The 24651-nt window shown below is 46.4% G+C and overlaps 1 protein-coding gene across 5 annotated transcripts in view; it reads right to left on the bottom strand.

The window, feature by feature from the left end:
- The window catches only part of LOC144784984 (NXPE family member 4-like), a 228935-nt gene that overhangs the window by 125637 nt on the left and 78647 nt on the right, over positions 1-24651 (bottom strand). For all 5 annotated transcript variants that reach the window (XM_078664106.1, XM_078664107.1, XM_078664108.1 and 2 more), the window contains exon 3: positions 15326-16119. In XM_078664106.1, the coding sequence (XP_078520232.1) occupies positions 15326-16119 (794 nt within the window). The remainder of the gene's footprint in view (positions 1-15325; positions 16120-24651) is intronic.

Genomic DNA, 24651 nt, shown 5'->3' with positions numbered 1-24651 from the left:
GAATGCCCTTCTCTCGTGGGTATGCGGCAGCAGGCTGCAGACCAGGCCAATGGTGTTCAGGCCAAAACACATTATGTGTACTGGGAGAATGACCTCCTGTACTCAGAGCCTAAGGCTGCTGAACCTGGGTCAGCCCGTGTGCTGGTGGTACCCCAGAAGTTCAGAGCCTTCCTACTGGGACTGGCTCATGATGTGCCTTTAGCAGGACATTTGGGGATGGACAAGACCTATGACAGGCTTGTCACCCACTTCTACTGGCCCCAAATGCACAAGAGCTCAGATGCTCATTGTAGGACCTGTCCAACTTGCCAGGCAAGTGGGAAGAGCGGGGGGAAGAACAAGGCTCCCCTCCAACCCTTCCCTGTGGTCAGTACGCCATTCCAACGAGTGGGTATTGATATTGTTGGGCCTCTGGACCCCAAGACAGCCATGGGCAACAGGTTCATCCTGGTCTTGGTGGATCATGCCACCCGGTACCCTGAAGCCATCCCTCTGAGGACAGTGACGGCCCCCGTGGTGGGGCGTGCACTAATGGGAATTTTCTCCAGAGTGGGGTTCCCTCTAGAGGTGGTGAGCGACAGGGGGACCAACTTTATATCCAAGTATATGAAGTCCCTTTGGCAAGAGTGTGGTGTAACCTACAAGTTCACCACACCTTACCATCCCCAAGGAAATGGGTTGGTTGAAAGATTCAACCGAACCCTGAAGGGCATGATCATGGGCCTGGAAGGTCCAATGAGGCGTAAGTGGGACGTCCTCTTACCATGCCTGCTCTTTGCATACCGCGAGGTGCCACAGAAGTCTCTAGGGTTCAGCCCCTTTGAGCTGCTGTATGGCCACCCCGTGAGAGGACCACTGAGTTTGGTAAAGGAAGGCTGGGAGCAATCTCCCAGGAAACCTCCCCAGAATGTATATAGCTACATGCTGGCCTTCAGAAACCAAACCAGGCGCTTCAGACAACTTGCTGAGGCAAATCTGGAAGCAAGCCAGGAGGAGATGAAGCGGTGGTACGACCAGAATGCCACTCTGGTAGAGCTTCAGCCTGGACAGGAGGTGTATGTCTTGGCCCCAGTGGAACCCTGTGCACTTCAGGATAAGTGGACAGGCCCATTTGAGGTTGTGGAGCGCAAGAGCTCAGTGACATACTTGGTGGACATGAAGACGCCCAGGAATCCTTTAAGGGTCTTACATGTCAACCGCCTCAAGCCCCACTTGAAAAGGTCCGAAGTGGGCATGCTGTTGGCCACTGATGATGGAATGGAAGAGGAGTCTGAGCCTCTTCCTGACCTCTTAGTGGCCTGTGAGAAAGATGGGTCAGTGGATGGAGTTAACCTCTCACCCACCCTGACCCCTGAGCAACAGGAAGACTGCCGCCAGTTGCTGGGGCAGTTTCCAGACCTGTTCTCCCTGGTTCCTAGTGTCACAGATTGGTGCGTCCATGATGTGGACACAGGAGACAGCTTACCTGTGAAGCATAAGGCTTACAGGGTAACTGACAGGGTCCGGGCCTGCATCAAGGAGGAGGTCTCCAAGATGCTTGCTCTTAGGGTGGTTGAGTCTTCCAGCAGTCCTTGGTCCAGCCCCGTGGTCTTGGTCCCAAAGGCTGCTGCGCCGGGAGCCACACCTGAACTCCGGTTCTGTGTGGACTACAGAGGACTCAATTCAGTCACCAAGACTGACGCGCACCCTATCCCCAGAGCTGATGAGCTCATTGATCGGCTAGGGGCTGCCCGGTTCCTCAGCACGTTTGATTTAACGTCTGGGTACTGGCAGATCGCCTTGACCGATGGGGCAAAGGAGAGGTCAGCATTCTCCACACCAGATGGGCATTTCCAGTTCCGGGTTATGCCATTTGGGATGAAGAATGCCCCTGCCACCTTTCAGAGGTTGGTCAACCAGGTGTTGGTCGGGCTGGATGAGTTCAGTGCCGCCTACCTGGATGACATCGCAGTGTTCAGTGGCACCTGGCCAGAACACCTGCGGCACCTCTGGGAAGTGTTGATGGCGCTGCGCAAGGCAGGCCTCACAATCAAGGCAAGCAAGTGCCAGATTGGGCAGGGTTCAGTGGTGTACTTGGGACACCAAGTGGGGAGTGGCAAGGTGGCACCCTTGCAACCCAAAATTGAGACCATCCTGGCTTGGGAACCCCCCAAGACCCAGACTGCAGTGAGAGCCTTCCTGGGGCTCACTGGGTATTACAGGAGGTTTGTCAAGGGCTATGGCACTATTGTGACCCCCTTGACAGAACTGACTTCTAAGAAGCAGCCCAGGAATGTGATTTGGACTGACACCTGTCAGAAGGCTTTTGACACCCTGAAGACTGCCATGTGCACGGCGCCCGTGCTCCTGGCTCCTGATTTCTCCAAGGAATTCATAGTGCAAACAGACGCTTCAGAGCATGGTGTAGGGGCTGTTCTCTCACAGATGACTGAGGAGGGCTGGGACCAACCCGTAGCCTTCATCAGTAGGAGGTTACTTCCACGGGAAAGTAGGTGGAGTGCAATAGAGCGAGAAGCATTTGCTGTGGTCTGGGCGCTGAAGAAGCTAAGACCCTACTTGTTTGGGTCTCACTTCCGGGTTCAGACGGACCACAGGCCCCTCAGATGGTTGATGCAAATGAGGGGTGAGAACCCAAAACTGTTGAGGTGGTCCATCTCCCTACAGGGTATGGACTTCACGGTGGAACACCGCCCTGGCACAGATCACGCCAACGCTGATGGTCTGTCCAGATTTTTCCGCCTTAGTGATGAGGAACTCCCTGGGGAAGGGTAGTTCTCCCCACATTTCAGCTGGAGGGGACACGTGTTAGACCTGGCACCTTGGCGTGAGTTTCCCTTCCACTTTTTGCTGTTGTGCCTCCAATGTTTTGATGGTGTCTGCTACTCAGGGCGCTGCGCCACGGCCAACCCGTGCCGCAGTGCAAGTGCTCCCTACTGTAAAGTGTACATGTGATTGATGTCCATGATTGGTTCATTGGATTTGCTGTTAGTCCCTAGTAAAGTGCACCAGGAGTGCCAGGGCTTGTGAATGCCAATACTGCTAGTGGGCCTGCAGCGCTGGTTGCGCCACCCACAGAAGCAGCCTTAAAATGTGTCTAGGGTCTGCCATTGCAGAACCTGCGTGCAGTCTGGTACTGTCACCCTGGCTGGGCAAGTGCACACACTTGCCAGCCCCTAAACCTTCCCTTAACCTTCATATTAGTCACCCCTATGGTAGGCCAGAGGGCAGGGTGCATTGTAAGTGTAAGGTAGAACATGCCCTGATGTGTGTGGCATGTTCTAATAGTGAATTACTGCCAAAGTCGTTTTTCACTATTGTAAGGCTACCTGTTCCCTTCTAGGCCAGATGGGCTGCTGGAATTATTACACTCTATAATCCCAGCAGGCTCAGGGAACATGGTAGAAATTCGTGTTTAGTATGCCTGAACTCAGAATAATAAAATACTTCTTTTAGTAAAGTTTATTTTAATATCCTGTGTTTGCAAATGCTACTTTTAGAAAGTTAGCATTTGCTTGCCTAACCATTTCAGCCCGCCTCTGCTTGGATGTGGATCTGACTGTCTGGTGTGTGTGAGTGACAGGGCTGGGAGTTGACAGGTAGTGATTAGCAGGAGGACCCCTTAATGGGTGGTGGGAGTTTCCCCTGAATGATGCATCAGGCTGTGCCCCTGCCACCACAATGCTGGCTCCGCCCTCCTGGGGAGCGACTGATGACTCAGCCTGCACCTGGCCCAGGAAGGACCGAAGCTTGTAAACAAAGTGCTCAGGCCACTCCTGCCCTCTCAATGCCGGCTCCGCCCCCCTGGGGAGCGGCTGATGTGCCTGCCCTCACACTGAATGCAGAAGTCATAAGTACCCACAACAAGTACTCAGAGACTGGAGCAGTTATGCAGAGGCCCCCCTGGCTTGCTAGAACAAAAGAAACTGGGTATAAAAGTAGGAGCCCTGCTCCTTGTAAATTAGATCCTGTTTGTGCTACAAGAGAAACTCTGCCCGAAGAGAAGGACCTGGAAGGACTACAAGGAGGAGTGCTGACTCTGGCCTGTGTCTGGTGCCTTGCTGCCAAAGGAGAGGAGAAGAGAAAAGACTACAAGAGACTTTTGCTTTATTTTGAACTTTGTGCCAAACTCTGCTAAAAGATCTCCAAGGGCTTGCTGCTGAACTTGCCCCCTGACCAGCGCTCCAGGAACAGTGAGCGCTAACCCCTGACCAACGCATCTGCTGTGTGTGCTGCTTATCGCTGCAGCGCTGTCTGAGGAAGACGAGAGCATCAAGCCCCCTGCACACCGTGACCGTGGGTGAGCAGATCGCCATAACAACGTGAAGCCCAGCCCGCCGCTGGCCTGAGCACCGTGACGGCATCTGCACCTGACCCCACGAGAGCAAAGTAACGGAGGACCCGTCCGGTCCAAGCACCGGAGTCTACTGGGCCCAAGCGCCGTAGATTCCCCCGCAAAGACGGACTGCCGCCCTTGTCATCTCCCTCGCTATCAGCGTCTGGCCTGTTGCCCCGCCGAAGGGACATCACCGCGACCGGCACTTTGGCTGGGTACGTCCCGCACTTGGGGACCGTACTGCCACTGCGCCACACCCAGCCGCCGCCGTCAGGAAGACAGAGAAGACGGAGTAAAAGGACCTGAGCCCCCATCGAGCACCGCCGCCCTGGGTGACCCGTGACCTGCTGCCTCGAGCCGCAGCTCGCATCGCCCGTCAAGGAAGCAACGCGACGTGGGACAGCTCCCCCTTCAGCCGCCCTCTCCGAGGATCACCACAAGAAGTGAAAGGTACTGTCTTTGCCCCTCCGCGGCGCGAGCGTCCTGCAATCTGAGCTCGCACCGCGCGGTCTGATCCCAGGCACCCCGGGAGCCTCGCAGCTGCTGTTTGCTTGGCAGCGCGAGCCGCCCCAGAGTCAGAGGCGCGCTCTGCTCTTGGCCCCCGAGGCCCCGCCTGACGCTTTCCGAGGCCCGCGGCCCCCTCTCCCCGAGTCGAGCCCCGAAGGGTGACTCATTTCGAGAGCGGAGACAGCGGGAAGCGCCTTGAAGCGCTCTAAGACACTGGAACCTTTCTAACGCTGGGCAGAAGGCCCAAAAGACCGCATTTATTCAAGAACTGTGCCTTTTTCATAAAGAGTAACTGGAACCTGCATTTGAAGTAACCAAGACTGTATTTACAAGCCTGCTTGAGATTTATATAAAGAACATATATTTTTACACATACAGTTTGGTGTCATTGTGTGGTGGGTTGGTGGTGTTGGTGTAATATTGCAAATGTTTAACCCTACATGCCCCAGAGATTAGCCTAAGACTGCTTAAGCCACACTACCTAGAGGGTAAGCAGAGGTTGTCTTGAAGGTAACCCTCAGCCCTGACGAGGAAGAGAGAGGCCCTGCTTGTCGCCAGTGTTGCACTGCGCCAACCAGAGACTCCCCCTTCCTACAGCTCCACAGACTGGCACATTTAATTTACTGGTACGTCACTAGAAAAATGGTACTTCATGTACCAGGGCCTGTAAAGTAAATGCTACTAGTGGGCCTGCAGCACTCATTGCACCACCCACTTACGATGAAATCTGTCCATCAGGCCGGCTGTAGGGCAGTGCGACTGGTGCAGCTGCCCTGGGCGGGGACCTGTGGAAAGGGCGCTGTGACCTCTGGGGGGCACTGTGCTTTGCAATATCTTATGATAGGAGAGATGAAGGGCACTTTTGCAGGTGGTAGTGAGAGTGTCAGAGGAGGTGGTCATGGGACGCGGGGCGCCAAAAGTGATTGTCGCACCGGGCGCCACCAGCGATAAATCATTATTCTCAAGGTTAGTACCATGATGCCAACCTCATCTTATAGGTCTATAGAAAGGTGTCATTCATGCTTCTATCGGTTGGTAGAAATGCCTCTCTATTGGTCTCTGCTGTTGCAGATTGACTCAGGAGACCTGTTCTGTAACTTGTAACGTTGATGTTTACAGGCAGGAGGGGTGCAGGCATGGCGGATACACCCGGGCACGGCGGGTCCAGTTGAGGTGTGGTTGGCATCAGTGAGCACGCGGTTGTAACGTCATTCAAAGCTCTCATGTGGCTCAAGGACTCTCACTAACCGAACCCACGCGGGCGTGTGCCCGATGCACAGGTGAAATACAAAGGAGCACATCTCTCCACTCAACATGACGTTTTCTGGTTGTGCTTATAATGCAAAGAGTGAAACTCAAGGATTTGACCAGTATATCATTGATGAGAGGGTTCGAGCCCCCGCACATTGTTTTCATGAAATTCTTTTCTTTTATGAGTAGTTTAAGCCCCCGAAGGAGGGACGTTGGGTACAGATGTGGAACAGAGGAAGTTGTTACATTCTTCAAAATTAATGCAGTTTCCGTGTTGAAAAACAGAATACATTTTGATGAAGTTATTTCTATGAACGAGTGTACTTGTATACGTTGTTGAACACATGTACAGAAAAAGTTTATTCAAGATGTACTAAGAGCGAGACGCGCGAGCGCGTCAATGAAGATGGCCGCCACCACCGGAGCTCCGTAACTCCCTCAGCCCGAATCTAATTAAAACGCTGATTTTTGTGTCAGAAAGTCAGCGGAAATGCCTGCGCTTACCTGCTCATGCTGTTATTGACCTGTGGAGTGACTTTTGGTTGATTTCCTTCGGCGGAAGTGCGATTTGTGACTCTATGGTTCCTGCTCCCAGCCTTTCCTGCAGGTATCACCGGTTCTGAGTGCTTGTGGGCGGAGTAACTTTTATGACAGAGCCTGGCTTGGGCCTAGCCACACCTCCAGTCCAATTTAGCTGCTGCACCTGTTATTTTAAGTAGATTTTTGGTGTTTTCTTCAATACTTACATCATTTTTCTCACATTTTTCTCACATTTTGAGGCTGTTTTCTTGTATTTATCATTCTTCATATATTGTTGAGACTTTTTTTCACCTCAGAATGGATTCTAAAAATTCCACTACTAATAAAAGGAAGCAGCAGGTTTCTCCTCCTCCAACCAAGTCTAAGATGGTAGAGTCTTCAGAGCCTTCTCTTGCTCTAATTTTGGAGGAAATTAAAGCATTACGCTTAAATACTGATACAATTGCCTCAGAAGTCAAAAATGTCCGTAAAGATATGGCCTCTATGTCAATGAAAATTTCTGACAATGCCATTAAAATTCAGGATAATAAAAATAAACTTGACGCTTTCACGCCTTTATTGACCAAAATAGTTCCAATGCATACTCAACTGTTGGACATGGAAAATCGTAATAGGCAATACAACCTTCGTATTTCTAATTTGCCTGAAGAAGTTGAGGGGACAAACTGTCGTTTATATCTTGAATCTCTTCTGCCGAACCTTTTGAATATTAAATTCGCAGAAAAATTTGAGATCGATAAAGCCCATAGAGTCCCTTCCCATCGGAATCCTAGACATACTAAACCCAGGCAAATGATATTCAAGGTTCTGCGTCATCATCATCTGGTTCTCATTCGGAAGGCTGCAACAGAAATCCATTCATTATTGGTGAATGGAACCAAAATCTTTATTCACCAGGACTTTGCCAAAGAAACTGTTGCTATTCGTAAAGAGTTTTCTGCCTTTCATCCGCAGCTGAGACACCTTGGATTTAAATATGGACTTTTTGATCCTTCTACGATGCGTGTATGGAAAGACAATGTCTCCAAATCTTTTCAACGTCCTGAAGACCTTCGACTGTTTCTTGATCAGCAAGCTCCTCCATCTATGGATACTCATGATCCTAATACTTGAGTTCGTCTAGTCTGACTTCACTAGCCACACCTTTGCATATTCTTATATTTCCGGGCTTCAACGGTTCCTGGCCATACTTGTGGAACGGGTGTGCGTTTCCTTTTCCTTATTTATGTTTCTTGTTTGTTCCTTTCTCTTTCTTTTATGTTCTCCCCTTTCATATTTTCTATATAGAGTTACTTCTTTCACATGGCTATTTTTTCCTTCTTCTTGTTCTAATTCCCTTTTCTCCTTCCTTCTAAGTCCCGATGGCTAATATTCATAATATTAAAATTGTTTCTCTTAATGTTAAGGGTTTGAGACATCCAATTAAACGTACGAAAATTCTAGATTATCTAGGTAGTTCTAAAGCTGATATTTGTTTTGTTCAAGAGACACATGTTGAGGATAAGATTCTACAATACATGAATAAAAAATGGGTAGATGCTATTGTTTCCTCACCTGCCAAAGGTAAAAAGAATGGGGTCGCTATTTTCTTTGCTAAGAGACTACATTGCCAAATTCTCAGTAAGATTTCAGATTCTGAAGGGAGATATCTTATAGTCAAAATCAAAATTCATGACTCTATTTTCTTTTTGTTTAATATTTACGGCCCTACAGCTGATGAACCCGTATTTTGGGCTACTATTACTACCGAAGTTTTAAAGTTAGGGAAAGTTCCATTGATTGTTGGAGGGGATTTTAATGTTATTGTTGACCCATTGTTGGATAGGCTATCTACCTCCCGATTTCGACCATCCAAGGTTTTCCATGTCTTTAAAGCTTTTCTACATACCACCAAATTAGCTGACATTTGGAGACTAAACTTTATTGTCTTTCAATTTTGGTCCCTCTTTTATTCGTATGGTTTCGGCTTTATATTTTGCTCCCACTGCCCGATTGTTTATTAATGGTCAAATTTCTCCTCAATTTCCTCTTTTTAGAGGCACACGACAGGGATGCCCACTCTCCCCTCTTTTATTTTTATTAGGAATTGAGCCTTTTCTTAATTACATACGTAGGTGTGAAGATATTCAGGGTATTACCATCAAAGATGTTAAAACTTTAGCATATGCTGATGATGTGTTATTATTTATCAGTAATCCTATTTCTTCTGTTCCGGTTTTACTTGACATTATTACGAAATATTCAACTGTCTCCGGGTATGAATTGAATGTTAGCAAAACTGAATTTTTCCCTTTGAATGTGCTTTGTACTCCCGATATGATACCATCACCTGATATTATTTGGCAAAAAAGCAAGTTGAAGTACCTTGGCATTTTGTTTTCATCCTCCTTACATGATACATTAAAACTGAGTTATGATTTTATATATCAATATGTCAAACAAAAAACATCTAAATGGTCTCCCCTTCATCTCTCCTGGCGGGGGAGAATGGAATCTATTAAAATGAATCTTGCCCCAAAAATATTTTATTCTCTTGCTATGATTCCCACTCAATTTCCACTTAAATTTTATAAAGATATTGATAAACTGCTGTCCAAATTTCTGTGGCATAATAAACCTCCTCGTATTGCTTATAAAAAATTGAAACTGCCTAAATGTCAAGCAGGATTTGCCCTCCCTGATTTTTATTTGTACCATAAGGCCTTTATTTTAAAACAAAGTTCGTTGTGGTTTAATACCTCACCTCTTATTAAGCCTCCTATTTGGTTTTATTTCAAACAATCACTTGTAAAACCTTTCCCATTACCCTCCCTGTCAACCATGTCTCATACCTCTAAGGTTGTTCATTACTCGTCCATAATCAAATCATCTAGATTGATTTTTAATGATTTGGACTCTAATTTTGCCTCTCCCCTACTTTCTACGGTACATTTATCACTATGGCACAGTGCTCTAATAAAATTAAATAGAAATGTCACTTTTTGGTTCTCGTGGATTGCCAAAGGCATTCTTTACCTCAAAGATGTTTATGTTACTGGTAACTCTAATTTTTTCACCTTTATTATGCTATGAAATGTTCTACTCCCTTCCCTCCCCCCTTCCTTGACTTTGGTTTTTCCTTTGATTGATTGTTGCTTATTGTATTGCACTTTTTTATGATTATTGATTGTAATTGTTCTTGATTCCTTACTTGTACTAATACTGATATGGTATATATTTTTCTGTTTTGTCTTTGTGTGTCTTTTCTCTGAACAAATTCAATAAAATCATTTTGAACACAAAAAAAAAAGATGTACTAAGAGCACTTTGCAATTAAACTCGAAGCATCAGCTCACAGCACCATGCACAGTGGCCACGTGCAAGCACTTGAGTTCAGTTCGTGTGATGAGTTGACATGCTAGACATCATGTCCACCACAGTACCACGCTAGGGTAAGTTAGCACTCACGATTATTTTCACAAAAACAGGGAGCGCTCTACTTTCAAAAACAGACTGTGTGTATTGATCCCAGACAGTGAGAGAAAGGTGGAAGAGGCGGTGGCAGCACGAGTCATCTCTGACTTGATAGGGGGCCGGGCCTGTCGCCTACCACTCTTGCACATCACAAATAATCTGCCTCAGCACACTCACAAAGGGTTTCCCACTAGTCTTTTGTGGCCCCAGACAAGCTGAGGCCAGGGCAAGGAGGACGGAAATTCAAAACACCTTTGGGGTGAAAAACTCTAGAAACCTCTCCTACTTCAAAGCTGGTACCAAAGATAAATAGTGCACCTTCAGACCCAACTCTTCAGTACACCTCTGGACCTGTGGAAGACTCAGAAGGACTGCTGCGCTGCTCTGCTGCAAAACAAACTGCTACTCTGCTACCCTGCTACCCTGCCACACCTCTGCCTGAATGAAAAGAGCTGGACCTATATCTTGAACCCAGGACCAACACAGTGATTAGAGCCTCATGGACAGAAAAGAGTCTAACCACCTTGAACCTTCCGTCTGGACTCTGCCTGCTGTGGCATCAGCCCCACAAGTGGTGCCACCCCATTCCTGGACCCTTGGAAACAGGCATGAAGGTGCCCTGCCAGCCTAGCTGTGGTCCTAGCAGAACTGAAGCAGTGCAACGTATTGCCTCTCAGCTTCAATTCGGATCCACCACTGCATGACACATCCCCGATGCAGGATCTCGCAACTCCTTGGAACCGCTGACGTGCGACGCATTCTCAGCACAGGACCTCGCACCTGCAGGTGTGCGACGCATCCTCAGCACAGGACCTCGCGCCTGCCGGTGTGCGACGCATCCTCAGCACAGGACCTTGCACCTGCTGGTGTGCGATGCATCCTCAGCACCGGACCTCGCGCCTGCCGGTGTGCGACGCATCCTCAGCACAGGACCTCGCGCCTGCCGGTGTGTGACGCATCCTCAGCACAGGACCTCGCACCTGCCGGTGTGCGACGCATCCTCAGCACAGGACCTTGCACCTGCTGCTGTGTGACACATCCTCAGCACAGGACCTCATGCCTGCTGCTGTGTGACGCATCCTCAGCACAGGACCTCGCACCTGCCTGTGTGCGATGCATCCTCAGCACAGGACCTCGCACCTGCCTGTGTGCAATGCATCCTCAGCACCGGACCTCGTGCCTGCCGGTGTGCGACGTATCCTCAGTATAGGACCTTGCGCCTGCCAGTGTACGATGCATCCTCAGCACAGGACCTCGTTCCTGTCGGTGTGCAACGCATCCTCAACACAGGACCTCACGCCTGCCGGTGTGCGACGCATCCTCAGCATAGGACCTTGCGCCTGCTGCTGTGAGACGCATCCTCAACACAGGACCTCACGCCTGCCGGTGTGCGACGCATCCTCAGCATAGGACCTTGCGCCTGCTGCTGTGCGACGCATCCTCAGCACAGGACCTCGTGCCTGTCCGTGTGCAACGCATCCTCAACACAGGACCTCACGCTTGCCGGTGTGCGACGCATCCTCAGCACAGGACCTTTCAACGCTCCTCAACCAGGATTTAACTTACTTTGTTCGGTGGGCCTCACATGGACATTGTGGGATTATTTACAAGCCCATTGTACCGCCAATGCTGCACTTTTATTGACTCACCAGCAGCTCAACGGGCTTCCCCATATTTATAAGGCCATGTAAAGTCACCCTGCGTGACTTTTCATGTCCTTGTCAATATGTTGCCTTCTTACGCATAACTCTGCATGAATGTGTTCCTTGGATGTTGCTGTGGGTGTTCTCCAGCAACATCATGTAACGTGACGCTTACCAGATTTACAACATTTTGTAAACCCGGGAATGCATCAGAATCCGAGTAGCGAGGCATCACGAAGAGAAATACTTTTTTTTCTCCTCACTTTTTTACTTTTTCTATGAGTGCTCCATTCTGCAGTATGCATGGAAAGACAAAGAAGCCTTTAATGATTGTTTTTGCGTAGAAATGTGTCCCTTCCTGCACAGAAGCAATCATCCCCTCAGCACAGGCGCCCTTGCAAAATGATGCAAGGTTGTCTGCGCTGGCGCAGAGCTGCTGTTTGTGCAGCATCACAGGGGAGAAAGACAGGAATACACCATACCTTGTAGATACAGTGCAATCCTGGCCTTTTATTTTGACCCTCAGCAGTGCAGCAGAAAGGCTTGCTGCTCTGTCGTGCGTCAACATCTTGAAAACGAGGCTCTGTGTCCGGCCCGCACTCCATTAAGTTCAGCCTGAATTTGTGACTACGTTCTGATACGACATGGCCAGATTACCACCATTGGCACTTTGTGAGTTTAAGCACTTTGTTTACCTAATCTTTAACATTGCATATCACCGGTTCTAGTAATTGGCTTTTTGTTGTTTTGTTGTCAAATAATTGATTACATTTTACTCTATTTTTCTAAATTGTTGTGTTTTCACTTTATTTCTGTTTGAGAGCTGCATAAATACTTTACACAGTGTCTCTAAGTTACACCTGACTGCTTTAGTGCCGAGCAATGAGACAGGTGAGCCCAGGGGAATTCGGGGTTTACTTGTGTTTCACCCTGACAGGAATTGTAACTGCAGCTTGAGTAGGGTTTCAGCCTCCTCAACCAGTAACCTGATGTCTTACAGTGTGTGTATGAGAATGCTAGTGATTTTGTAGATATAGATATAGACTCTGTCGGAGAAGGTTGAGGAGTGTCAGGGGCACTGATAGACTGATATAGACCCTTAGCCCATAGGGTCCAGCTAGTCTGATTGTACTAGCGTCCATGGCAACCTATCCATGCCACCGCTGACCCCAACCCATGCAACGGATACTACCGCTTGTTTTCAGTGACCACACTTGGTACTCCATGACTCATGATGGGGAGGTAACTTTCATAGACAATGTAAAAGGGATGGCGGCACACCTTATGTACAAGTTCAACAAGGATCTACTTAAATACGATTGTCGTCGTGGCTTCGGGTGCCAAGGAAAGAGTCCCTCTCTGGCCGATGGGGGCTCCAAATTTCAACAAAAGAACAGGGGGAGTGCAGGAGCTACCTACACCGCTTCCAATGGCACTCCAGTGGAGATGGGTTCTCCTTCAAGAACAGTTTTATGAAAGTAACCAGAGTAGTAAATGAAGATATACTGGTCGTCAGTAATCAGTATCTGGTATGTTTATTTAGAAAGTCACATATTTTAATCATAGTAACTTCGTAGAAGAAATATGTAGTCAATTTGAATTCAAAAATATCCAATTGCATTGATAATATCCCTATGCTTTTCAGGACAGTGGCCCTTCATCAGGGGACAGTTCACAATCTGAAAAAAAGTGCAAAGGTTCAGGGAGCGGAAACGCCTCAAGGGTACAAGTGCATCAAGGCGAAAAACGAACGCGAAGCTGTGCTTAAAAACGTGGCAAAAAGTGGACAAACGGTTAAAAAGAATCGCATGCAGTGAATCGGGTCAGTAACAATGTAAGAGAAATAAATAAATGCGTGCAGGAAAGTGTGTGCTAAACACAGGGTGAGTAAAAACGAAGAATACAACAGGAACGTGGTGGAAAATAAAAATAAAAAATGCTTAAACAAGTGCGTTGAGGAAAGACAAACGTGAAGCTATATTTAAAACGTGTCAAGGTGCGCGATAAGTTGACAAGGTTATCGAGCAGTAAGTCGAATCTGTGAACGGTATAGGATGTAAAAAACAACGTGCAGGGAGGCGCGTGTGAAACACGGGTTAGGTGAAGGCTAAATAAAGGAAAAAACAGAAACGTGTTGAAAGAATGAAATAAAAACATGCTTAAACGAAGTCGAAGGTCTCCGGGGGTGGAACAATAATCAAAACAAAGTGAGTTCCGATTGAGAAAGGTTAATGGATAAGGTGAAATTTAACAAAATACAAATGCCAAAAATACATACGTTAGTAGCCCGGGTGACGTTTATCAAAGGGAACAATATGTTCCGTGCTTACCGGATAGTTCAAAGGAAAGACACATCTCGTGTCAGTCAAACGGGTAACGAATTCCGAGTGAAAAAGCGGAAATGACAGGCAGTGTGACGTAAGTGATAGAAATAAACAAGGGACTCAAGCGGGATAGACTATAACGAGTGGAACAAACGGAATAGTCCTAGCGTCAAAGAAATACCGGAAGTATACACAGAATGTGGATGGAAATGATAACACTTGTAAAAAAACATCATATCAGTTACAGCAGGCAATAAATCAAAAAATGGAAAACGAACATGCGGGGGCAGCCATCTTGAGAGAAGATAGAGGATACCAGGGTGCAAATGAATTGAAAGTAAAAAATAGCGTAATGAAGAAGGAACAGGTAGAATCAAGTAGAAAAATTAAAACGTACATAAAAAATGAGAGGAATACAAGTGAGGATCAAGTCACCACAAAAAACAATGAGTAGAGAAATAGAAGACAGACACACAAGGTCAGCCATCGTGGATGAGGAGTAAATAAACAAGGTGCAGATGGTATGAAAAAATGTAAAACAGAAAAAAACAGACAAGTAACATCAAACAAAATAAACAGGGTGTGAATACGGAAGGTCAAGGTAACCTTCATCACAGACATCAGACAGTTTGTTAGCCCTTGACATCCTCTGCAGGATACACAACACAACACCTGGACCACAAACAAAAGACAGGCAGGATGAGGCGTTGCCATCACTCACATATCAAACTCTCACAGCCCTACACCTCTCCTGACTCTGCAAACCGTCTATTCAGTGAAACCGTAGCCCTCATCCTCCTGGACCTCTTGGCCGCTTTCGACACCGTCTCCCACCATACCCTGTGCACACGCCTCCATGACACAAGGATTTGAGGCAAAACCCTGGACTGGATCACTTCCTTCCTCACCAACAGAACCCAGAGAGTCTACCTCCCCCCGTACCGATCCAAAGCCACCACAATCCCCCGAGAGTGTCCAAGGCAAGGTCAAAGAGTTTGGACTGTACCTGAGAGTGTCCAAGGCAAGGTCAAAGAGTTAAGACCGTACCTGGGAGAGCCAACCTGTCTAAGGAGACACCATACTGATAGTCAGGAATGGTCCATGGTACGGTACATCTATAACGAAGGATTCTTAAATTAAGTGGAAGTTCTATATTGAGAACTTTTATGTTGAAGAATAGACACTCAGTGGTGGTGAAGTAGTACCCACAGTAATGCCACAACTATTAGGGCTGTTTCATCAGCACTGTATAGGAAGATCATTTATGGACCTACCTGTCGAAGAGTGGCCGTTCCAGGTCAGTGAAGTAGGACTCGTGTGTGAAGTAGCTTGTCATCTGCGTTATGGTGGCACACGGCATGTGAGCCGGCCTGATGCAGTAGAATGGATACTCATCCCTGTTCTCCATTATGTTGCATACTTCCTCTTCAGTGTCCAAGTCATAGGCACACTTGGCTTCAATACTATGTGTTGCATTGATAAATTTCACCTTGTGAGCAACATACTTAAAGCCAGAATGTCTTGCCCTCCACAGAGTTGCCACAGCTTCACTTGGGTGGATCAGAAAGAGGGAAATTTTCACTATTCCTGCCCAGAATAAGGTAAATTGAACATGATACGTTCCGTTGTGTAAGTCTGTGATCCTCCCAGAAGCTCCTGCCATGAGATCCGGTGAGTAGATTCTTGCTCGCAGCATGTCACCTCCATATTTCTTCCTGTTGCCCAAGTAGTCATGCATGTCGAGCTGTACCGTCACCTCGTCGCCGATGCAGTATCTCTCTTTGGGGCTTAGGATGGACACCTTGCTCTTTTCAGTGCATGTTGTACTGTCCAGGTGAGTGAATGTAACTTTGGGCATGAGCTTATCTACTTCACTGAAGATCTTAATTACTTGTTGCTCAGTTTCATCTGGTCCACCGTTCATCTGGGTGTGATTTGCTCCCTCTAGGATGTCTTTCAGAGGGTTCGTCAACATGACCTTCCTGTTGATTCTCAAGTCATCTTGCAAATTTGTTGATAAGGTAGCTGGGATGGAATTACTTTGGCAAAAATGTCCTAATGTGAGAAACTGAAAACAAAAGAAACATGCACAACAAATTATTATAGAAAATGTATTCAAAGAACTCTCACAAGTAGTTAAACTGTTTGGAGGCAGAGTTGGATTGAAGGCGGAGATCGTGTCAACATAACAATTTCTGTTTTGTACAATACATTACAAGCCTGAGACTCTTACACAATGAAGGTGCAGTGGTGGTAGTCACTCTTACATCATGAAGGCGAAGTGGTGGTAGTTACTCTTAGATCATGAAGGTGCAGTGGTGGTAGTTACTCTTACATCATGAAGGTGCAGTGGTGTAAGTCACTTTTAAACCATGATGGTGCAGTGGTGTTAGTCACTCTTACCCCATGAAGGTGTTGTGGTGGTAGTCACTCTTACACCAGGAAGGTGCAGTGTTGTTAGTCACTCTTACACTGTTGGAATGGGTAAATACGGTGTCAATGAGTACCATGATGTGTTCGGGCCTGACAACGACAACACCAATAAATGAAATGCCAACTTATGCCATAACCTGTGCCCGTATGACAATGTCAATGCTCATAAATACAATATCAATGTGTGTCATAATCTATGTCTGCACAACAGCGATGATACCGGCATAATCACTGCCAATGTATGCCATAATCCATGTACAGACGACAACGTTGTTACCAGTAAAAGCGATGTCAATGTACATCATGATCTAGGAATGCATAACCATGTCAATGTGGGTAAAAACAATACCAATGTATGCTATGACAACTGTACACAAGCTACTGAGAATGTCGATAAGAAAGACAAAAGTGACTGCAATATTATTCTTAGGAGTTCCAATGAACTCACATCATTGCTGTCGGATTCACCCAAGGTGACCTCCCCATCAACCCCGAGTTGGAGATACGTTGTCAGACAGGCCCTGCGATGCGCTCCCACACCTATCGAATATCCGGTCACAGGTGGGGTCTCTCTGAACCCAAAGATAAACGCAGGCCGAGGGAATACCTTGATCGATCCCACAGATAGGTAGTTGCACCACAACAAACAGGACCATGACAATTGGCCCCAGTAAAACACCATTGTACAAAGGATGGTGTTCCCCACAAATACCACAAAGCTAGCTGCCACATGTAGTTAGAAACACTCAGCCTATCGGGAAATAACATGCACACCACACATAAAGATCACACGTTCCTCATGTCGGACATCGGCACATGTACGCACTGCTCCACACTAGCTCACCCCGAGGTCGAGAGCCATCTGTGTCTTTATCAGATGCCCAACCTTGTTAGTTTGCGAGTGTAATGACTTTTAAGACTGCAGAAATCAGTTCATGGTACTTCCCAAGATGTGCATAAAACCAGTCAAAACTTTGCACCCCAAGAGACTTTCTTCCAACGCATTCTGTCGAGACTCTCGACCGCGGTGTTTAATTAAAACAACTTGTTCCTGTTTTGTGAAACGCATCTTGCCTTTAATTTCTTTAAGGTAAATTCATATCTGAGCAACAGCACCATGAAGAGTCACTCTCACACCATGAAAGTGCAGTGGTGCTAGTCACTCACAGGATGAACTGAGTGCACTGGTATCCAACTACTCGCTACACAGGATGTCCTGGGTGTACTAGTGTGAACAGCTGGCTGCACAGGATCAACTGAGTGTACTGATACAAGACAGCTTGCTAAGCAGGATCTACTGGGTGTACTGGGGGTACTGGTGTCAAAGGGCTGGCTGCAGAGGATGAACTGAGTGTGCTGATACCTGAGAGTTGGCTGTACAGGGTGTACTTGGTGTACAGGTGTCAGAAAGATGACTGCACAGGATGTACGGTAGTAACAGTGACATGCTATGCAAGCTGCAAAAGATGAACTGAGTGTACAGGTGTCAGACAGCTAGCTGCATAGGATGAAGTGAGTACACAGGGGTGTGAGGCAGCTGGTTGCAGTGGATGAACTGGGTGTACTGGTCCAGACAGTTGGTGTTTATAGGATTTACTAGGTGTACAGGTGAAATGCAATGCAGGGTGCACAGGATGCAGTGCATGCATCGGTGTCAGACAGCTGGCTGCATAGGATGAAGTGAGTACACTGGTGTGAGGCAGCTGGTTGCAGAGGATGAAGTGAGTACACTGGTGTGAGGCAGCTGGTTGCAGTGGATTAACTGGGTGCACTGACTGGTACCAGACAGTTTGCTGCAAAGGATTAATTGGAAGTATTGATGTGAACAAAGACAATAATATATATTTTGCTTTGCTCCAAGGGAAGGAAGATTCACCTCACCTCCTTGAACACAGATCTAAAAGATCTTTGGCATAAAGTAACCAAGACCCTGAGCACACGCTAGATCCTACACATTTGAAGTTCACAAAATAATACACAAAGGTTCCTTATCGTGTTCTTTATTTTCTTTCTTTAATGCCCAGCCAGCACGTGTTTCGTCGTACAGGGAGTAACCCACGACTTCTTCAGGGCTATAAAATATAATAAACAACTGGTTGTAGTGTGCAGCCAACACACCCCTCCACCGTGCACCCGCGACTGTTGTGAAATATAACATCATTATCAAATGAGTGCATCTGTTGTACTAAGTGGAAACACAGAATTTATTGTATGGACCCACAACCAATCCAAATACATAGCTGCATCAGCAACGCAATATTTATACAAAACGCATTGAATTGTGGTGGTATTCATGCATTGTACTGAGGTTCTGAAAATTCTGGATTCGTATAATCGTTCTGGACTTGAGAATTAAAACTTCGTCGAAACATGACGAATTTGGTATCAAAAGACCGAGAATGACGAGCTCACCATGTACATATATTTTCAGCACATTCGAGTGACGATTTCACCTCGAAATCGTCATTTGCGTTCTGAACCCTTGGCTTCCATTTATGTGTTGCCCTTTACATAGGCCTTAATCCAGCTGAATTCAATTCCACAAGGACACATACTCCTTAATCGACTTTCCTATGACCTGTACAAGTTGGAACCATTGCCCCAGGCCAAACTCGTTAGGTCAGTTCCCCTTCCAGTGGCCGAACAAGATAGCATCAAGGCTCAACAAGCCATAAAACCATTTCAGCACGCACACCTGCCGTATCTCGCTCACATCTGTCTCCACTCCTTTTCTTAATTTCCTTTATGATGGGGAGGTGCCCGTTTTTATTGAGGGTCCAGCGATATCTGATGAAGTGTTGGGCCTTGCGAGGTGATTTGTTATGGGCAGCACGACGTGAAATATGTACATGTCATCATGACTCTGCTTTTCTTTTGTAACCAAAACCCGTAAATTATATATTACAAATTCGAAGAATGTTTGCCTGAAGCCGAATATTCTGTATAAAGAGAGAAGCCTGACTTCGTAAATTGCAGCAGTCTCCTGAGAATATACTTCCCCGTGTGTTGTACTTCTAGGACACTTGTTACCTTGGTTGCAGCCAATAAAATCCGTCTTTGACTTCACCTAGAAGACTCTGAGTTTCTGTGGTCTGGATCAGGAAGAACCCGAGGTCTCTGGGTGTACCCTGACACCGCTGGGTTACCGGTTCTGTGCCGGTTCTTAAAAACCCAGTACCTCAGTACATATCTGTTTGGCTATCCAGGCAGGGTTTGTCAGATGCCATTAGGCACAGGGAGATATGGAGTGACCTCTCCTAATGACAAGATAGAATCACACCCTTCCTACATGCCCTCAGGACACTGGGCTCAGCATGGGACAGCATGCTGTTAAGAGACACCTTTGTTCTGAACCATGCCTGCTGCTTGGGAGAGTCCCTATTTCTCTTGAATTATGTTATTATTAGTGTTGGAACCGGAGGTCTCTGGTTGGCACAGGTATGCACTTGTGACAAGCAGGGACCCTCACTTCCAGTCAGGGCAAGGGAACTACTCCTTCGAATAACCCCTGCTCACCCTCTAGGTATTGTGGCGCGAGCAGGCAAGGCTAATCCTCAGGGCGATAGTAAGTTAAGCATTTATGACCACGCACAGTAAACCCACTGACCCACCACAAAGGGACACCAGTCGTATGGTTGTATCAAAAATACGTATACTTTATAGAAAAGGTATGTTCAAGCAGGATTATCACAAGACCAACAATAACGTTTAGCGATTTGAGGCCACCAGATTGCAATAGGCAAGCTTAGTCTTTGAATGTTCGTTGTTCAGCAAGGTACGATGACAGGGAAATAAGAACGTTGCGGACCCTGGATCCGATATGAACTCGAGACGGAGTTTAAGTGTACCTGGCTTGTGGAAGTCCGAGGCATTTCAGGCGTGGCTACTGGTGAGGGCGGACCCGGGACGAGGCCGACGGTTCTCCAGAGGATCTCTCTGGCTCGATCCCCCTCGAGGTGCGAGGCGGGGGAGCAGGACTGTGGAGGGTTGCGGCGATCCGGGGTTGATGCAGCTCATGGGGCGAGGCGCCGTTCAGGCCTTGGCGCAACCAGCGCTGCAGGCCTACTAGCAGCATTTGTATCTACAAGCCCCAGCACTCCTCGTGCACTTTACTGGGGACTGACAGTAAACCAAATAAGCCAATCGTGGAAATCAATTACATACACATTTTACATTGGGAGCACTTGCACTGCGGCACGGATTGGCCGTGGTGCAGTGCCCTGAGCATCGAACACCAGCAAAACATCTGAGGCACATCAGCAAAAAGTGGAAGGGAGACTCACACCAAGGTGCTAGGTCTAACAATTAGGTTAAAAGTTTCCCAGATTAACGGGGCATATTAGCAACGAAATGCGATAAATATCGGAATCCTCGTTTAGCGAGGTTTTTATTATCGCTGTCTATCGCTGGATTACATCGCCCTGTTAGTGGCGTATATTCAGCACGCCGCTAACAGGGCGATGTAAAATCCAGCGTTAGTGGTCAAAACCTATCATAGCGGGAGTAATCCTGCGTTAAAATTATAGCGATATGAAAAAGCTTTCTAATACGCAAGTGTAGACTTAACCCATCAATCCACCTCACATTGGAAAGATGGTTCAGTCATATTATATTCAGGCGTTAAATACATGCGAAAAACAGGGTTTAGCGCGACTTTCATGATCGCTGTGCAGGTCCGGGGCCGCATTGATGATAGTGCAAAGTTGTGTTAACGACTATTTACATGGAGTTCAGGTAAGCAACGCCTACCTTGCATGTCATTAGCGATGACTATCGCTGACATGCAAGGCGAAGGAGAAAGTGCCAGCTATCGCCCGAAAGCTGGCGCTAACGCATGTCGGTGAGGGCTTGCTAATAGGGCAATAAAAATATAAAAACTACTCTGTGGTCCAAAAACAAAAAACAAGTTTTTAATAAAAAAAAGGTACTAATTCATAATTAAAATAGAGCTGTAACCTAAAATTGACCAGTAGAAAAGGAGCTTACAACAGTGCCCCTTTTTACTCTTCCATTACAGCCACTGTATATCAAGACAATTTATAGGTTTATTTCTGCTCAGGAATGTGTCATCTACATATAAACGAGGTAGGCATCACAATTATAACTTTATACCTTTGCTCGAAAATAATAAAAGCATCTGAGATAGCAGTAAACAGGAGAATCAACTTTTTTTCTATTTCATTTCATTTTTTGTATATATGTTGGGAAGTTTGGTTCTAATCACTGAAAACATACACTATTTCACTTTCATGATCTATTTTATTTGGGTTTGTCTTCTGTTGTCACATTAACAGCATCCAATCAGAACCTTGGATAATGCTGGAAATCTATCGTCTGAGCACCTGTAGTTTTCACACACTGTCGTGGTTTGATACTGACTCGAGGATAGAAACTTTTGACTAGATCTCTTTGATTGATAGGGGTACTTATAGTTTCAAAACGTTTTTTTAATTATACAATAGGACATCTAAACTCTAGACTATAATTGTGTTAATATATCTCTTCTGTTTAGTAACCACTGCAACGGAGTTCCCGATGAAGGCCTAGCCGAAACGCGTTGTATTGAAACAAACCACCAGTTTCTGCACATTAAGCTAATTGTGATTTAAGAGCTTCTTTACACATCTCTTTTTTTAATTATATAGAAAATCAAAAATAAGGAACAAAGTCATATATGTAAATGAACTGAAAATGTTTGATAATGGTGTTATTAGATACAAACAGTCTTGAAATCAATTGAGAAAAAAAAAGAAATGTATCTACTGTTCAAGGAAATGTTCAAGTAAAAGTATACATGTGGTTCGTAAAATATTAAGATTGTAAATCTATTTATCATAGTTTACATATTTATATAAAAACATTTTCTATTTGATAAAGATACAAGAATATTTAAAAGAAAATAATAAAATATTCATATATCTTGTACAATAGTACTTATGTCTGGACTGAATGTATGGTAAGAAAGTTTAGAGGTTACATGTCAACCTTAGTTTAAACACACTGTGCCCGGTGTTCCTGTTTCCCAATGAAGTAATTTCCCTGACAGGGTTTGTATCCTAATTTCAGGGGGCCCGTTCTCTTTCCAAAATAGAATCAATGTTACATTCATTGATCGATTGGGAATGCGGTGCAATTCTGAAGATACTTCGAAGTGTATTTCTAATCGCCTCACAGTGGGCTACAACACCAACCTAAACTATGGTGCAATTGTGCATCAAAGAGACCCGTCCATGGGGAACTGACTTTAGGACGCAAGGCGGCCTATTGGATAATGCGTCTCAAAGCTGTGGAGCAGGGTCGTAATACAGATCAAGAACTGTAATATTTACAAGGAGAATAGATTGTATAAAGAATTTATTGTAGGAGTTCACTCTGGTCCCAATGAGAGTCTAGAATATAGAGGTAATGAATATATACAAGATTGCAATGGCATGTGAACATGCTGCAAACTGTGAGGCATGAATATTGCAATTGATGCAAACACTATGTACTTTGCTCAAATGTGTATAGTAAACACATGAGGGACAGGATTTGTGGGAGTGGGACGCGCTGCCTTCTGATTTGAAGAAGATGAGTTGCGGTGCTAATATAACTGTGGAGGCCATATTAGGACACCATCTTTGCCAATGAACATTGAACAATAATAATGGGTTTTGTGGATTCTTATAACGGGTATTCTTTTTTTCCGGGGGTCTTTATTATTGACCCTACAAGTGACAATTTACAACGGCGAGGCATATGACACTTAGGTTTTTCATTCTTGCACGTCAGCAAAGTAGATTATGTTGATCCCCTTTATTGATTTGCTTTCGGATGAATATTAGCGACATCGTGTGCGTATATATACTTGCCATACATATATAACTGTGGTAGCACACAGAACGGTGGCAATTATAAGATGGCACTATCTCTAGATGAGCGGCATACACACAATTATAGGAGTAAACAGAGTAGCGGTATGTGTCCAAGGATACTCTTTCAAGATGGCGACTGTTTATGGTATTATTTTTAGATGAGGGTTGATGTCGACGATATGGGTTTCATATGGATACTTTGCATACACACAACTAATGGAGCATACAGAGTACCGGCAAATATACAGGGATATTCTTTCAAGATGGTGACACTTTTTTGATTAGGTTCCAATGTACAGGTCTAGCTCTGTCAGACAGCGGGCTGCACAGGGTGAACTGAGTGCACTGATGTCAGACTGCGGGATGCATAGGGTGAACTGAGTGCACTGATGTCAGACTGCTGGCTGCACAGGATGTACTGGCGTCAGAGAAGTGGCTGTACAGGATGTACTGGCGTCAGAGAAGTGGCTGTACAGGATGTACTGGGCATACTGATGTCAGAGAAGTGGCTGCACAGGGTGTACTGGCATCAGAGAAGTGGCTGTACAGGATGTACTGGTGTCAGAGAAGTGGCTGCACAGGCTGTACTGGGCATACTGATGTCAGAGAAGTGGCTGCACAGGGTGTACTGGCGTCAGAGAAGTGGCTGCACAGGCTGTACTGGGCATACTGATGTCAGAGAAGTGGCTGCACAGGGTGTACTGGCGTCAGAGAAGTGGCTGCACAGGCTGTACTGGGCATACTGATGTCAGAGAAGTGGCTGCACAGGGTGTACTGGCGTCAGAGAAGTGGCTGCACAGGGTGTACTGGCGTCAGAGAAGTGGCTGCACAGGGTGTACTGGCGTCAGAGAAGTGGCTGCACAGGGTGTACTGGCGTCAGAGAAGTGGCTGCACAGGCTGTACTGGGCATACTGATGTCAGAGAAGTGGCTGCACAGGGTGTACTGGCGTCAGAGAAGTGGCTGCACAGGATGTACTGGGCATACTGATGTCAGAGAAGTGGCTGCACAGGTTGTACTGGCGTCAGAGAAGTGGCTGCACAGGATGTACTGGGCATACTGATGTCAGAGAAGTGGCTGCACAGGGTGTACTGGCGTCAGAGAAGTGGCTGCACAGGATGTACTGGGCATACTGATGTCAGAGGAGTGGCTGCACAGGGTGTACTGGCGTCAGAGAAGTGGCTGCACAGGGTGTACTGGCGTCAGAGAAGTGGCTGCACAGGGTGTACTGGCGTCAGAGAAGTGGCTGCACAGGGTGTACTGGCGTCAGAGAAGTGGCTGCACAGGGTGTACTGGTGTCAGAGAAGTGGCTGCA

This window comes from Lissotriton helveticus, chromosome 10 (assembly GCF_964261635.1).
Source record: "Lissotriton helveticus chromosome 10, aLisHel1.1, whole genome shotgun sequence".
Taxonomy (NCBI): domain Eukaryota; kingdom Metazoa; phylum Chordata; class Amphibia; order Caudata; family Salamandridae; genus Lissotriton; species Lissotriton helveticus.
The sequence above is the reverse complement of the archived record's forward strand: the minus strand, read 5'-3'. Positions and strand labels throughout refer to the sequence as shown.